The 15538-nt window shown below is 42.1% G+C and overlaps 1 protein-coding gene across 1 annotated transcript; it reads right to left on the bottom strand.

Annotated features, from left to right (window-relative positions):
• Positions 1–2862: 2862 nt before the first annotated feature.
• Gpx6 (glutathione peroxidase 6) lies at positions 2863–9263 on the bottom strand. Its single transcript, XM_070024370.1, has 5 exons — positions 9177–9263; positions 8470–8623; positions 5998–6115; positions 5471–5570; positions 2863–3667 (listed from the first exon to the last, which is right to left on the bottom strand). The coding sequence occupies exons 1-5, from the start codon at positions 9261–9263 to the stop codon at positions 3461–3463; spliced, it is 666 nt and encodes a 221-aa protein (XP_069880471.1). The 3' UTR covers positions 2863–3460.
• Positions 9264–15538: the final 6275 nt, after the last annotated feature.

The following is a 15538-nucleotide window of genomic DNA, read 5'->3' as shown; positions in this document are numbered from 1 at the left end:
AAAGTATTTCAGAAATGTGAGGTTACCCGATTCGTGATTTAAAACAAAACAAAAACCATACAATACAAGGCAGGCGAATAGATGAGATGTCTGAATATTTAGTCGGTGTATGTATGTAGTCTACCTTTGGATCTTCCAGGCGTTAACATAAAATAACTGGCTGAGACTGGGTGGCAATGTTATCGGACACTTTGTATTCATATAATGTTTTGTAGAATGGGAACTTCTTTGCACAACCACTTAAAGATAATTTAAAAAAATAACTGGCTAAAAGTAACACGGTCACTTGCTTAGGGAACTCGAAACAGCCCAATTTGCCAGTGACAGGGTGGGTGCTAAGGCCATCTTCAGCCACAGGTGGCTGCTCGCTTAGGTCCTCTTGGAACCTCCAAATGACATCTGATCCCTTAGAGCCATTGGGAGAAAGGTGCAGAGGGGTGGGCGTGGCCGGCGGCAGGATGCTTTGCAGCTTTGGCCCGAAGGGGTCGGTGGATGCTGGAAGCCTCTGACCCCGAAAAGGCTGGGGTGTGTGACCCAGTTTCTCCCTTGGTCCTCTTCTCTTCCTCCCGGGCCTTTTTATTCCATTCTCCACTCGAGATGTTTTGAAAAAAATCTCGTAGACGAGATAACGCGTTCTCCTCTCTTACCTGGTCCTTGCACTACCACGAACACACGCACGCATGCTGGGTCCCGGGGATTTGCAGGGAACGGGGCCTGGAATTAGGAACGAGAATGCAGCTGTGATCCTGGGACAAGGCCGGGGGAAGGGCTCCAGGGCCCCAGACACTGGCAGAGACTGAGAACCACCGAGGCCTAAAGGGAAGGGAGGCTGGGATCGGAGGAGACCCAGATACCAGGGACCCAGCTCGATTGCGCTCGTGGGGTTGGAGTGGAGTACAGTACAGTACAGTACAGGACACTGCCCAGGGCCGGACAGGATGCAAAGGCCTGCGCCAAAAGCAAATGGGTCCCGGATTTGAACTTGGAGAATGAAGGGCTTGAACTCATAAAAGACTTTTAAAAGGCGAGGGGAGGGGGTGGATCTGGCCGCACAGATGTTTCTTTGCGTGTCTTTGTCACAAATAAGGATTTCATGACACAAGCAAGGACTTGTTATCCTCGTGGATGGAGATCGAAGGCGAGTAGAGGGGGAGGAAACACTTTGAAATCAACTTCCAGCCGCCATAAGCAGCTGCAAAATTTAAGGCCCCAAACCGGTCCCAAAGTGATTTTTAAACCTTTTTTTGTCAATGATTGATTTTAAAATGGAGTGTGTGTGTGTGTGTGTGTGTGTGTGTGTGAGAGAGAGAGAGAGAGAGAGAGAGAGAGAGAGAGAGAGAGCTCTTATTTTCAATAAAAGAAACATCAAGGGATTTACTCGAAAACGAAGCAAATAGACATTTCATAGAAAGGAAAAGCAATGGCTTTAAGAATTTTGAAAACGTTTTAATGTAATTTTAGGGAAATAATAAGACTACTAATGAGCCTGCTTTCATAGGGTGGCCATTTAGTATCCATAACTGCACTAGAATTGAACCCATTTGCCTAGCAAGTGCCAGGCCCTGAGTTTTAACATCAGTACTGCAAAAGGAGATACTTCACCTCGAAAGTTTTCCAAGCCCATAACTGCCGGTCAGGGCTTATCCCAACGCTCTCTCTCTCCCTTCCACAGGGATTGCATAGGGTGATTTATCCTGAAGCGACATTCCAGCAGAAAACCCATCTTTACTTCTCTCTCGTTTGCCCTGTCCTATTTCAAGGATTTCCTTTCTTTTGAGAGCAGTCTCTCGGTTATGTGTGTGCTTGAGATTTGTTCAAGCCTTCCTGATCTGCCTAAACCCCTTTGCCAAAAACTTTATGAGCCACAGAGACTTTAGTGATCGTAGATGCCTGGTAGTTTGTTTTTGGAGTAGTTTATCTGATTTGCATGATAAATGGTGGGAACTTTTGGTTGGAAGACAAAAATTCCGAAGCCATCATTGTACCTGTGGTGATAACTAGTAACAATGCTAGTACTATCAAGCTTCTAACTGTCAGGATAGATGTGAACTCCTGAGACATTTCTGGACAGTCTTACCTCTTCCCAGAAGATACAGTGTATAGATTCCCTTTGGGACTGAGATCTGTTGTAGGAACTGATTGAGGAAGAGACTAATAACATTTTTCCCCCTTGGTCTTCTCTTAATAAAGACTTTCACATAACTATTATCATCACCAGCATCTAGACTGCTACTCCCACACCTGCTCCTCCCCTAGACTCACATTCCACCACCAATAAAAGTATCTGGTTTCCCTGGCTTTGGCTTTCCCCTAGAACATTTCTTTTCAGGGACAGCCACTGGAGGGCATCAGGAGCATAGAACAAGAGCAATATGCCTACAAATTGTCCCTGGTGCTCTCAAATGTGCCAGGCCAATCTCCAGAGTACTTTTGGAAAAAAATGTTAAAGAGCAACGTAAGAAAGTCAGAAGCACATAGGTAAGAGAAAGAAGAAATATAGCTACAGCTGGGCACTGGTGCTCACACCTATAATCTTAGCTACTCACAAGGCTGAGATCTGAGGACTGTGGTTCAAAACCAGCCCAGGAATGAAGGTATGGCTACAGACATACTATGGGACTAGGAAAATATCACACAGAGCCTGGTTGATGCAGTTTTTCTTTATTATTTGAGACAATAAGAAGAATGAGTTTAAAGTTTAGAAAGTCTCAGAGTGAGGAGAAAGCCCAGCATTCAGAATAAAGGGATATCCTTGCCCAAGTGCCTGACCTGAATGCACTAAAGGGACAGGCACCAAGGAAGATTTCTGGTAGAGTCTGACCCATAGGGGATTTGAGACCTACCATCATAGAGATGCCCCACTCTTCAAATGATAGGCTTTCTGCTCTCACTCTGCTTTAGAATCCTCTAAGAACTATAGGTAACAGGGGAAGAAGAGAGAGTCAATTTATGTGAGAGAAAGCTTTATAATGCATGTTCAGCTTGGAGGACAGAGGATGCTGAAGAGACTTAGAGAGTCTTACTGCCAGTTCCTGCTTTCTTTAATCCATCAGGACAGAGAAGAATAGATGGAACAATCTACAGGGATTATTTTCTTTTTTTTTTTTAAACTATAGAAAATATTTTATTACAGGGATTATTTTCTTACAGACACAAGATGTTTGTAAGTATAGCTTGGGAAAACCTGATATTTCAAAATCAAACATTTGACTAGATAGGCACACAAGTATGTATATACATCACCCAACCCATTTCTGTAAGTCTATTCACACACACCTAGCTGCACACCTCCATAAAAGGCTGTACACACGCAAAATGTGTGCAGCTACGTAGACAGCAGAGAATGGTTTGGAAATATGAAAGCTTAGGTAGGAAAGAATGTGGAGTAAAGATACACTCTGTTTCCCATGTCCTTCAGGTGGAAAGCAGGGCAGCTGCTTCTGCCAGAGGCTGGTGCGTCTTACTGGGTATCAGACACATTTAGGTACTGAATGATATCTGACTTGACCGTGCTCACTGGAATCTTGTGGAACCAGCGCATGACGGGGACTCCATCAGGCCCTACCAGAAACTTCTCAAAGTTCCAGCGGATGTCATGGATCTTCATGGGTTCCCAAAAGAGTTGTTTTGATGAGCCCAAAAGTTCAGAAGTTGGAGGGCAGGAATTCTGAGGCAGAGACCCAAATTGTGAAAAGATAATTATTTATGTGTCTGGGTGGTTCAATCTTCCCACCTCTACTCACCATTATACACTTTAATATTTTATTTTTTATTTATTTATTATTTTTTTGGTCTGGTCGTGGGGCCTGAACTCGGCCTGGGCGCTGTCCCTCAGCTCTTCAGCTCAAGGCTAGCACTCTACCACTTGAGCCACAGCACCACTTCCGGTTTTTTTCTTTTTGCTTATGTGGTGCTGAGGAATCGAGCCCAGGGCCTCACACATGCAAGGCAAGCGCTCTACCACTAAGCCACCTTCCCAGCCCCTGCACTTTAATATTTTAATGATTTGACATTTCAATTTGTCAGCACTAGTATACCAAATGCCAGTCTTAGTAGGCATTAGAAACTGTCATTGTAAACAGAAAGAATTCCCTCTTTCTTTTTCTTTTTCTTTCTTTCTTTCTTTCTTTCTTTCTTTCTTTCTTTCTTTCTTTCTCTCTCTCTCTCTCTCTTTTTTTTTTTTTTTTTTTTTTTACCAGTTCCATAGCTTGAACTCTGGGCTTGGACATTGTCCCAGAGCTTTTGTGTTTAAGCCTAGTGTTCCACCACTTGACCCACCACCTCATTTTTGTTTTTAGTGATTTCTTGGGTTTTTTTGTAGTTCAGTTAAGTCTCACAGATTTTCCTGCCTAAGCTGGCTTCTAACTGTGATCCTCAGACCTCAGCCTCCTGAGTAGCTAGGATTACAGGCATGATTCCCAGGCACCTGGTTTCGCTCTTTCTCCTCTCTCATGATTTGTTCATGGTGCATCAGAAAGAAAAAATAGCTTTGATTTCCTTGGCCAAATCATATTATTTCTGAAATTTCAGGTATTTTGGACGAAAACTAATAGGTTCCTAGAGCTTGGGAGTTGCATGGGCCAGTAAGATTTAATGGCTATGTATTGGAAACTAATTTAGGATAATCAACATTCATTTTGACAATAAGAAAAGTTCAAAGTGGAAGACCTGGCTCAAGTGGTGGAGCACCTGCGTAGCAAATATAAAGGCCCGAGTTCAAACCCCATTACTTACTACTGAGAGAAAAAAGAAAAATTCAAAATCTACTATTACCATAAATTCACAAATTAAAGAATTTTAAAATATTAGTCTTAATTATTTCAAATTGGTGTTACTATTTTTGAGCAAGAAAAAAAATCAGTATATCTGGCATAACTAATTATCAGAATAAATGTGGTCTTTTATATTTTATTGAATAAGCTGAGGTTTTTAAGAAACTCTTCACATTGTCTCCTAGTTTTCCTGCTTTCTGTAGATGGGTGAAAATATCAACAAAGTCTAGCCTTGTCCTACACGCCAGTGTTTAAAGACAGGTGACCTAAAATACCCTTGGAGGTACTTTTATCTTTGCATTTTGTGATTCTAACATACTGTGGCTCTCATCTGGACACTCTTCCTTACCCATGTGTATCTTTGTGTCCTGGTTTACTATTAACTCCTTCAGGGAAGAGATACTATCCTATAATATTTGTTCATTCATATCACACAGCTCCTTATACAAACAAGGGCCTGATAAATGATTATTGAGTGAATGAATGATTATCACTCAGTAGAGGGAGATAGCCCATGTCAAACTATTATATGTGTTTTTTGGTTTTTGTTTTTTTTTTTTTACTTAAAACCAAATAATAAACATTGCCATGATCCTTGAACTCTTTCTAGGGAATCTCACCCCAATCCTAGATACCAGCTCCATTGCTTTTAGAGCATTTCTACCTAAACAATCTCTAGAAGGTTTATGTTCACTCACCTTCAAGAAGGTATAGACCTTTTGTTCATTTTCTCCATTAACATCTCCTTTCTCAAAGAGCTGGAAATTAGGGACAAAGCCACCACCTGGACGCACATACCTGCAGTGAACCAGAATGTTCCCAAAAGGATATAAATTAAATAAAAAGGAAATAGTAATGACCAACAACAATTCCACACAAAGGGAAATCAAAGATAAAGGGGAAGAGCTGCAAACAGGGAAGGTGAGGAAAGAGACATCTTTGGGAACCAAGACTTCAAGGAGTAGGCTTCATTTCCATTTTCTCTATATTCTCTCCTCTCCTGTGGACATTTTTTTCTCATTAGATCTTTCCATACTCTTAAAGGTAGAGAGACTACTTGAACGCTACCAATAGGACTAAATTAAATTCAAAGGATCATGGTGATATTTTTGAATCCATTGATCTCTCTCATACAACCTAGAAGTTTGTAGAATGGGAGGACATCTAAGCAGAAGGAATAAAAAGGACCATGACAGCCTCTGTAATGTCCTTTTCAGACGCTCACTTGAGCCCAGAGAGGATCTCTGAGTTCTTTCCTGGTTCTTGTTTTCCAAACTGGTTGCAGGGAAAGCCCAACACGATGACATTGGATTGCTTCAGATCCTCCTGTAGTGCATTCAGTTCTGTAAGGAGAAAATGAATAGCCCCATCAGCAGGGTCAGAAAGCCTGTCTTGGATAGTGAAAGACCACCGGCCTTTTCCATTGATCATATGAATAAACTGAAGACTATGAAAGGGAAGGTTCAAGCCAGTAGAGCAAAAACTGTAACAGGTTTCCAGACATTCATCCAAATGACTGCTAGGTTTGTTGGGCAGTGGTTCCCATAAGTGGATGTGTTTTACCTTCCAATGGGCGGCCTTATCTCAAACAGATTGATTAGACTTTTTGTGGAGAATTAGATTTGATTCTGAAGAAAAGCTAGCTACAAATGCTGCTCTCATCATTACTCTGTGGGTTAATGGCTCAGATGTTTTTCTAAGGACAAGCAAACAAAATAGACATAACTCCCTATCCCCTTTCCCTCTGTCTCATGACTCTACCTGACACTTGTTACATTTCCAGGTGAACCCTAGCAGTGGTAGAAGGAAACAGAGAAACTCCAAGCCAGGCTCCTGAGCATTCTCCACCCTCTCATCGATTTCAGAGAAACTAACTAATGCCATTTGCTTAGAACTAGGTTTTTTACTACACAGGTTTTTACTACTGTCAGGAAGCCTCTGACTTGTCTGCTGGACTTGTACCAGTATTTTCATTGCCAGCTATTTTCAGCTCAGTTACTTGTTTTTCAGAATCAGCCCCAACTATTGTCAATCAGAATCAGCTCTGCCTGAGGTTCTTGCCTAGGAACCTCTCCCTAAATGGAGAGTACCTTCCTATGGTTGTGTTGTTATTATTGCTGTTGTTTTGTTTTGAGCCCATCTTGGGGCTTCAACTCACGGCCTGGGCACTGTCCCTGAGCTTTTTTTTTGCTCAAGATTAGCATTCTACCATTTGAGCCACAGCTCTACTTCTGGCTTTTGTTGGTGGTTAATTGGAGGTAAGCGTCTTAAGGGCTCTTCTGCTCTGGCTGGCTTTGAACACATATCCTCACATCTCAGCACCTTTAGTAGCTAGGATTACAGTCATGAGCCACCGGCACCCAGGACCTATATATTTCTTTAGAATAGATAGAAAAAACTTTTATTATTAAAGTATATTACTATGGGCTGAGAATGTAGCTTAGTGGTAAAATGCTTGACTAGCATGCATGAGTCTAGTTCTTTGGCAAAGTTGAATGAGATGCTCTTTAAAAGTCTCATGATCTTTAAGTGCGTAACTATTCCTTAATAATGAATGGGAGAACTATCCTATCATACACCAGTATAGAATAACACTCAAAATCTTATACAATTATTTTGATCATAGTTTCAGAGTCCATTCAGGGCTGTTTGGCCCCTGCACCCAGAACATCCTCGAGGCGGCAGGATTGGGAGGAAGAGGTTTTCAACCTCATGGCAAAGGAAAGCAGGAAATGAGAAAGTGTCTGAAACCCAGGTATAAACTATAAAGGCCCATTTCCACTGACTTGATTCTTCTAACTACAACTTCTAAAGTTTCTAGAACTAAGAAGCTGAGGATCAAGTCTTCAAGACATGAGCCCGTAGGAGACATTTCACATTGAAACCATAAGAGTGATTCGTTGAGACAAAAAACAGGATCACTCCACCATCATATCTGAACATATGGAAGAATATGAATGTTGCACAAATCACAAAAACCATCTTGCATTGCTATATTCTTGTCCATCTGAGTGATTTTGCCATTGTTTTGTTTTTTTCTATTTTTTTGGGAGGGGGTCGGTCATGGGGCTTGAACTCTGGGCCTCAGTTCTTCAGCTCAAGGTGAGTAAGCCACCACTTCTGGTTTTCTGGTGGTTAATTGAAGATGAGAGTTTCACGGCTTTTGCTGCCCAGGCTGGCTTTGAACCACAATCCTCAGATCTCAACCTCCTGAGTAGCTAGGATTACAGGCGTGAGCCACAAGTGCCCAGCTTGCATTTGTTTTTTAACCAGTTATAGCTTTCTTCTTCTTTTTCTCTCTCTATGAAGGTATAATTTATTAACAAACTCAATCACATAACCATCCCCATTTCTTCATTTCCTGACAGTGTCTAATCCAGATCAAAGCTTTAGTTCCTTGAACCCATCCCCAAATCATCCACTGCAAGCTCAGATTCTATAATACATTTTTTCTAACACTTGGTTCTTTACAGTATATGTTCTTCCTGTGTGGTACAGAACAGCCAATTCAACCTGAGGAAGCCTTAGTTTCCAAATCTGAAGATAATTCTTCTGACATTCAAAGAAGCAAAACAGTAGCAGGATTAAGAGAAGCAGAGTCACATAATCACTTAGCTCTCATTCCCAACAACACACCAGCAGAACCTTCTGACTACCTGACAGCTAGTTCTGAAAGCGTTGAAACTTGAGTTCTTACCAGGATACTGAGCTGTCAAGCCTCAGAAGGTGGCCACGTTGACAAACAGGACATGCTTGCCTGCATATTGCTGGAACTGGATATACTCCTCACCATTAAGAGTGAGGGCTCCATATTCATAAATGGTGCCGGTCACCCCTTTGTCACAATCCACCTGGAATATGATAGAAGTAACTGTATGATCCGACAGTTTCCAACATCTCTACTTTTTCCCAGCACTTAACGATTCTTCATGCAATATCTTGAAATTCTAAGAACTGTCATCTCCACTTTCTCTGGGTCTCTGATTCAGTACTGTGCTTGAAAGCAACCAGATCAGCTCTCCTTTCAAACCATTTACTACTGTATGACTCATTCTCCCGGGCCATAGAGCTTGCCCCAAGTTATAGACTATCATGAAGGGGAAAGACTCTGGGCTACCAAATAGCTATCTGTGGGGAATCGGCAAAGGAGAACGCACTGAAGGCAACCATCACCCACTGCCCAGGGCTAGTCCATATATTCAGCTAAAAGAACAACCAGGTGCAGAGAAGATCCACATAAGACACAGTTGATTTAGGCAGAGCAGTCTCTACCGCCCATACCAGAAGGGGACAGAAAAGCTGGAAAGGGAAGCTCATCCTTCAAGGGGAGGAAAGAATTACTTGAATTTCTGGCAACTGAGGAGGTCATCAGAAAGCAGCCTGGCTCCCATGTGGGGCACCCACCTTCATCTCCTGTGGCTTCAGGGTCTCCTGAGCGAAGCCAGCAAGGAACAGTGGGAAAAGATAAAAGGCCCAAAACTGCTGGACCATGGCTCCTACTACAAGGCAGAGGTGAGGCTGTGGTCCTCAAGGATGCTGATCCTTTTTGAGCACCCAGCAGGCACCAGTTTGAAGATGTGCCAACCAATCACAGAGTGGCATTCAGACCCACCCATCCACACACCCACCCACACTTCCCCCTCTCTTCTCTCTCTCCTTCACTCCTCTCTACTCTTCCTCATTTGGATTAGGAGGCCCACACTGCTTGTTTGGGTAGTGTTGATGGAGTAAAGAAAGAGGATTTCCTTTTGGGAACCTGAACTATCAGTCCCCTCCCCTCTCTAAGCAACTGGGACTTCCTAAGTATTGGCTCCAAATCCAGGAAATATGCCACCACTACTGAATCAGAATCTGCTTTTTTAACAAAAAAATCACCCCATTACAGTGACTTGTATGCAAACTAAACTTTGGAAAGCACTGCCTCAAATTATTGCGTCATCCTTTGCCCTGGTGCCTTCCAACTTTTACCTTTCAGACAACAAACCATTGTATTTTCTGCTTATAAAGTGCAGCTGTAGGGGCCTAAATATTTCAGCTGATTTGCTCAGCCTCTGTCCCCTGGAGAAGGCTCCTTGATTTAGAGGAAGCCGCAAATGAGGGGAATGCATTCACCATGCAAAGCTAGCAAGGAGAAAGCTTTGAAATGTGAGTCAAGGACTGCCCTGGGCAGTCCTTAAATGATTGTGATCATTCCTGACCCTCTTAATCCATGAACCTATTTCTTGGGAAGTCCTAATAAGATAACAAGAAAGCTGTTGCAGAATATTTGAATGGCTGTGCCATTGAGTTATGTGCCTAGGCTACTTCCTCTCCTATTCTCTCATCTAACTGCTTTTCAGTATGAAATGTAGGTTCATGACCTTCCCTTGCTCATTTAAGTGATTGGATCTTCCTCTTCAGGCCTAAGCCTCTTACCATTCAGCCCTCCCCATCCACTCTGCCTCTTCCAGGGTCATAAAAAAATACAAATAAAAAAAAGCCTCTCTGCCTCTTGGAACTGAAGTCCAAGCAAGGTTGTATTCTTACAAACTCTCCTGGAATATAATCTTTTGTCTCAAGTTTCTGGGCTCTTCTCAAAGACCTATTATCTAAGGCCTGATTATTGATACCTGATCTGGCCTTACCGGTCCCCAAGATCTTTGGGGAAACTGTGCAGAAGGCTCGCCTCTTGTGGCATAGTCCCAAGCTCTTCAGCTTCTTCCTGTTGTCAGATTTTTTTTTTTAAAGGGTGAACCATCAGAAATCCTTACAAACGTGCATATAAACTTAAAATTATGAATTGACTTCAAATCTAGAGATTTTTTTTTCTGTTTCTTAAATCTCCTTTGACTTCTTCAAATATACTAACAATACATGTTGGGAATGTGTTTGCTGTCATTTCCTTCCCATTACGTTATTGTCCATAGATGTGCCTACTCCTGGCTCATCCTCCAACACTCTTGAGCAATGAGCAGGCTGTGACCCCAAAAGCTTGGTCATCAAGGCAGCCAATCCTGACATGAAATTCTCCTGAGGCTTTTGTCACCACTGCCACAAATTCTACCTTCATTCACCACCAGGAAATAATTCTAGAGGCTGATGAGACAAAAGGAAGAATGTGGAAAGAGCAATGTGTTCTTTCCATGATTCTTACTTTCATGGACCAGAGAAGCTGCTACTGTGGACATAAATAAACACATGCTTCTGAAATCCCCACCCTACCCCGACAAGAGAGCTAACAAACTCACTTGGCCACAGAACCAGATGACTCAAAAGAGGCACAGTCCTACTATTTATTCTCTAGGAAGGAGGAAATAGGTTTATCTCCTTAACATTGTATACCAAAATCCATCTACTCACCTGAGGAGTCAAGGTTTATCACTAAAAAAAAAAAGATGGCTGTATTTACTTCCTTTCAAATTTTCTAGTCAGTATTTTCCCATTTTTTGAGACGTTCCAAACTCTTGGTGATGTAATCTGAACAATTCTCACCTTGACAAGACCAGGAAATGAGAGGATTGACTCCCAAACTCTAGAATTCTAGTGCTCAAATATTTCACCCTGTGCAATTCAAATATGGAAAGAAATAAGCCCCAAAATTAAAGGGAAAGACCACTGAGATCTTGCACAGACATTGGCCTTTGTTATGGTAGCTATCAAATAAAGTAGAGGCAACTAAGTTGGGTTGAAAAAACATATCTCCCATTTGCTTTTCTTTGCTTTTGACCTTTTTTTTTTTTTTGCTTTGATTTTTGGAGACAAAGCCTCACTATTTAGGACAGGCTGACTATAAACTCATTATTGTCCTAATGTCTCTTGAGTGCTGGGATTTCATGTGTGAGCCACCTTGTGCAACTCCCTTTTGATTCTTCAACCTGAACTCAGGGCCTGGGCACTGTCCTGAACTCATTTACTCAAGCTACAGCTCCACTTCTGACGTGTGTGTGTGGGGGGGTTAATTGGAGATAAGAGTCTCATGGACTTTTCCTGCCTGAGCTGGCTTCAAATCTTGATCCTCAGATCTTAGCCTCCTGAATAGGTAGGATTATGGGTGCGAGCCACTAGCTCCCTACTTCAATTTGATTCTTACTGCTGATGGTCCAACACCAGGTTCTGGTTTGGTAGGTCCCTGCAAACTCTCAGCTTTTCTCAACGCCAAGTCTGTCTAGTCACTGGATCATGACCTGGGTGAGGAAAAATCAGTAAGAGCAGGTGATATAAGCAGATTTGATCTACAAGAGAAGGAGAAGAGGATAGAGGAGAAATAGAGGAGAGAGAAGAAATACAGTTATAAATGGAAGTGAAAGATAGTAGAAAAAACAGGGAAGGAAAGAATATAATATGACAGGCAAGAAAAAAAGGCAAAAAAAACTCTCTTGATATTGTGCTAGGAATGTTTAGATAGATGTCTATTTAATCATCACTAAAATAATCTCCAGGTTAGTATTTTTCCCATCTCAGATATAATAATACAAAATGAAAATGTTACAGACCTAGTAAATAGTAATATATTGGACTGGAACTCACAGTCAAGTATGGGTGTGTGTGTGTGTGTGTGTGTGTGTGTGTGTGTGTGTGTGTGTGTGTGTGTGTGTGTGGTGTGTGTGTGTGTGTGTGTGTGTGTGTGTGTGTGAGTTGTGGGGCTTGTACTCTACCGCTTGAGTCATAGGACTACTTCTCATTTTCTGGTGCTTTATTGGAGGTAAGAGTCTCAGGGACCTTCTTGCCTGGTCTAGCTTTGAACCACGAGCCTCAGATCTCATCCTCCTGAATAGCTAGGATGACAGGTGTGAGCCACCTGCACCCTGCCCAAGTATGTTCTTAATCCCAAATTCCAACCTTTTCTTCTCCGTGGTAAACAATAGTCCTCACAGGTATCAGGTTTTAATCCTTGGAACTGGTATTTTCTATAGCAGATTTTTGCGGCTATGGTTAAGGAGGATTATTCAAGGAGGATTATTCTGGATTATCTGGGTGAGCCCTAAATGCCTTTCTTGCACCCTGGTAAGAGGGAGCAGAGGAAAATTTTCCTACAAGAAATATGACAAAAAAAAAAAAAAAAGAAATATGACAGTGCGGGGGAGTGGAGAGACTGGAAAGGAGCTTTCTTTTCTTTTCTTTCTCTCCTTTCTCTCTCTTTCTCTCTCTTTCTTTCTTTCTTTCTTTCTTTCTTTCTTTCCTTCCTTCCTTCCTTCCTTCTTTTCCTTTGTGTGTATGTGTCAGTACTGGGACTTAAACTCAGGGCCTGAGCTCTGTATTTATTCTACTCAAGTTTGGCTTGAGTGAAAAAGAAACTACCACTTGAGCTTCCCATCTGTTTTTTGTTTGTTTGTTTGCTGGTTAATTGGACTTTCCTTCCTGGCCTGGTTTTGCTCAACAACCTTCGGAGCTCAGCTTCCTGAGTAGCTAGTTTTACAAGTAGGAGCCACTTGTGCCCAGCTCAACAAGGCTCTTTTAACTCCAGGTTCTGCAGCCATTTTCACCCAAGCTAGAAGGACAGTGGCACAGTGTCCCTAGTGGCACATCAGAATGCATCTGATTGGTGTAAACATAGTCCTTCATTTGCATAAAGGTCTACTGTGATTTGTGTGATCACTCTTATCATACACATACCTGTTTGCAAATACTACACACAGCTTTATGACTATATAAGCTGTTCTTTTCAAGTCAGCCAGGAATCACCCTGTTTTATCACTTGCTGGTGTTGCAACAATAGGTGTAATATGGGTCTTGTCTCAAATGGTCTTTTGTTCTTCTTGTTTTGTGATGGAGATTGAAGCCAGGGTCTTGAGCATGCTAAACAAGTGCTCTACCACTAGAGCCATATCCAATCCTACCCTTAAGCAAACACATCCTCCTCCTTTATGTTTGGTTTTTAAGATAGTGTCTTGCTGGCTTTGTTCTGAACGAATTTCCAATCTTGCCTGAACTTCCCCAGTAGCTGGAATTATACACATGTGCTGCTATCCATGGCCCAAATATTCTATTCTGCTCTACTTTTTATCTTTATCATTAGTAGAGTGAGCTGGTAACAGAGTCAAGAAGGTAGAAGCTGCAACAGAGCAGAAAAAGGGGGCAAGGGCCAACAGTAGCTGTATTGGCAAGAGGCAGCTGAAGAGTTTCAGAGAATAGGATAGAAATGACAAGGCATAAGTAGCAGATTCAATGAAAGATGGCAGGAGTAGAGAGCAAAGTGTGAGCAGATAGAGTTGAAGAAAAGTCTATGAGAAGATAGAGGAGAAAAACTTCAGACCCTGGCTTTGAAAGGGTTGCAGAAAGCTGCCAACTTTTAATGTCTTAGACACCAGTAGGCCCAATAGTTAAAACACTAGCTAGGTGGGGAGTGAAGCATTAGTTTCTGCACCTAAGAGCTATTACAACAGTAGGCTCAGAGTAATAAGCCTCTAAACTGAGCACATAGAGCTCAGGTCCATCCATAAGACCCTCAGCTCTCAGGGCTAGTAACTGTGAGCCTCTGTGTCTGCCAGTCCAACCCTTAAACCTCAAGTATGCAAGGGCCCAGAACTTTCAGTACTAGAAGAGTTTCTTGCCTACTCACGTTTTTTATCTGGGTAAAGCAAAAGGACCCCTGGAACGATTGTAGATTCAGTTTCTCCCCATCCCCTTTCTACACACACACACACACACACACACACACACACACACACACACACACACACACACACACACACACACACACACACACACACACACACACACACACACACACACACACACACACACAGCCTTCTCTTCTCTTTAGTGTGGGTTACTTGAATTCCTGTAGCTGGCCATGAACATAGTGTATTCTCTCCCACACCCTCCTCCAGCCCATTAAGGCAGGTGTAATAGACAAGAACACTGCCTAGAGAAGTACACATTATTCCTCTCACTGTCTCCCCATTCCAACTTCCAAGAAGCAGCTGTTTTTATGGACAAACCCAGACGTCTGCACGTCAGGGTCAGCTGCTTAAGTGAAAGCTCAGGATCAGCACTGACTAATGTTAAATCCCAAGTTTTATTCTTTCTGGAGGAGGAGGTCATAAAGTGATAAGCAAATCACCACTTACTTTTATGCATTTTCAAACATATAACAGGAAATTGAGCCCAAAAGGCAGTAAGTCAAGAGGGTTTGAGTAAAAATTCCACTTTAGTGTAATGTTGGTCTATACTATAATGCCTTTGACCACTTTGATCTTCTGAACTCACTTTTCATTTCAAATTTGAACACATGAGCCAGGCACAGGTGGCTCTTGCCTGTAATCCTAACTACTCAAGAGGCTGAGATCTGAGGACTGCAATTCCAACCCAGCTGGGTCTGAAAAGCCTCTGAGATTCTTAATTCCAATTAGCAGCCAAAAAGCTGGAAGTGGATCTGGGGTTTAAGTGGTTAAAAAAAAAAAAGTTAAGGGACAGCATACAGACTTTGAGTTCAAGCCCTAGTACTGGCAGTCAATCAATCAGTTATATCTTGAGGAATGGAAAGAATTCATCAGGTCTGGAAATGGACCCTGGAAAGAAGGCTGAGAACTTAGCTTAAGAGCTTTCAATACCATGCTGGAGAGTGCAGGTTTAAAGACATAATAAATTAGTTTGCTTTACTGACTATATGCCAGTAGAGGGTTATCTCCCATACGTATTGACTGTCAAGGTATTGAGGAAGAAGGATTAAAGGGGAAAAGACCTTAGGAGACTAAGTAGAGGCTAAGATTCTTTAAGAGGATAAGTAGGAGATAATTTCAGCTTCCAGAAAAGAAATGGTAAAAATCTGATATGTGGTTCTGGTG

The sequence above is a fragment of the Dipodomys merriami genome, unplaced genomic scaffold (genome assembly GCF_024711535.1).
Source record: "Dipodomys merriami isolate MVZ:Mamm:240054 unplaced genomic scaffold, mDipMer1.0.p SCAF_16, whole genome shotgun sequence".
Taxonomy (NCBI): domain Eukaryota; kingdom Metazoa; phylum Chordata; class Mammalia; order Rodentia; family Heteromyidae; genus Dipodomys; species Dipodomys merriami.
This window is presented reverse-complemented; position numbering and strand designations above follow the sequence as displayed.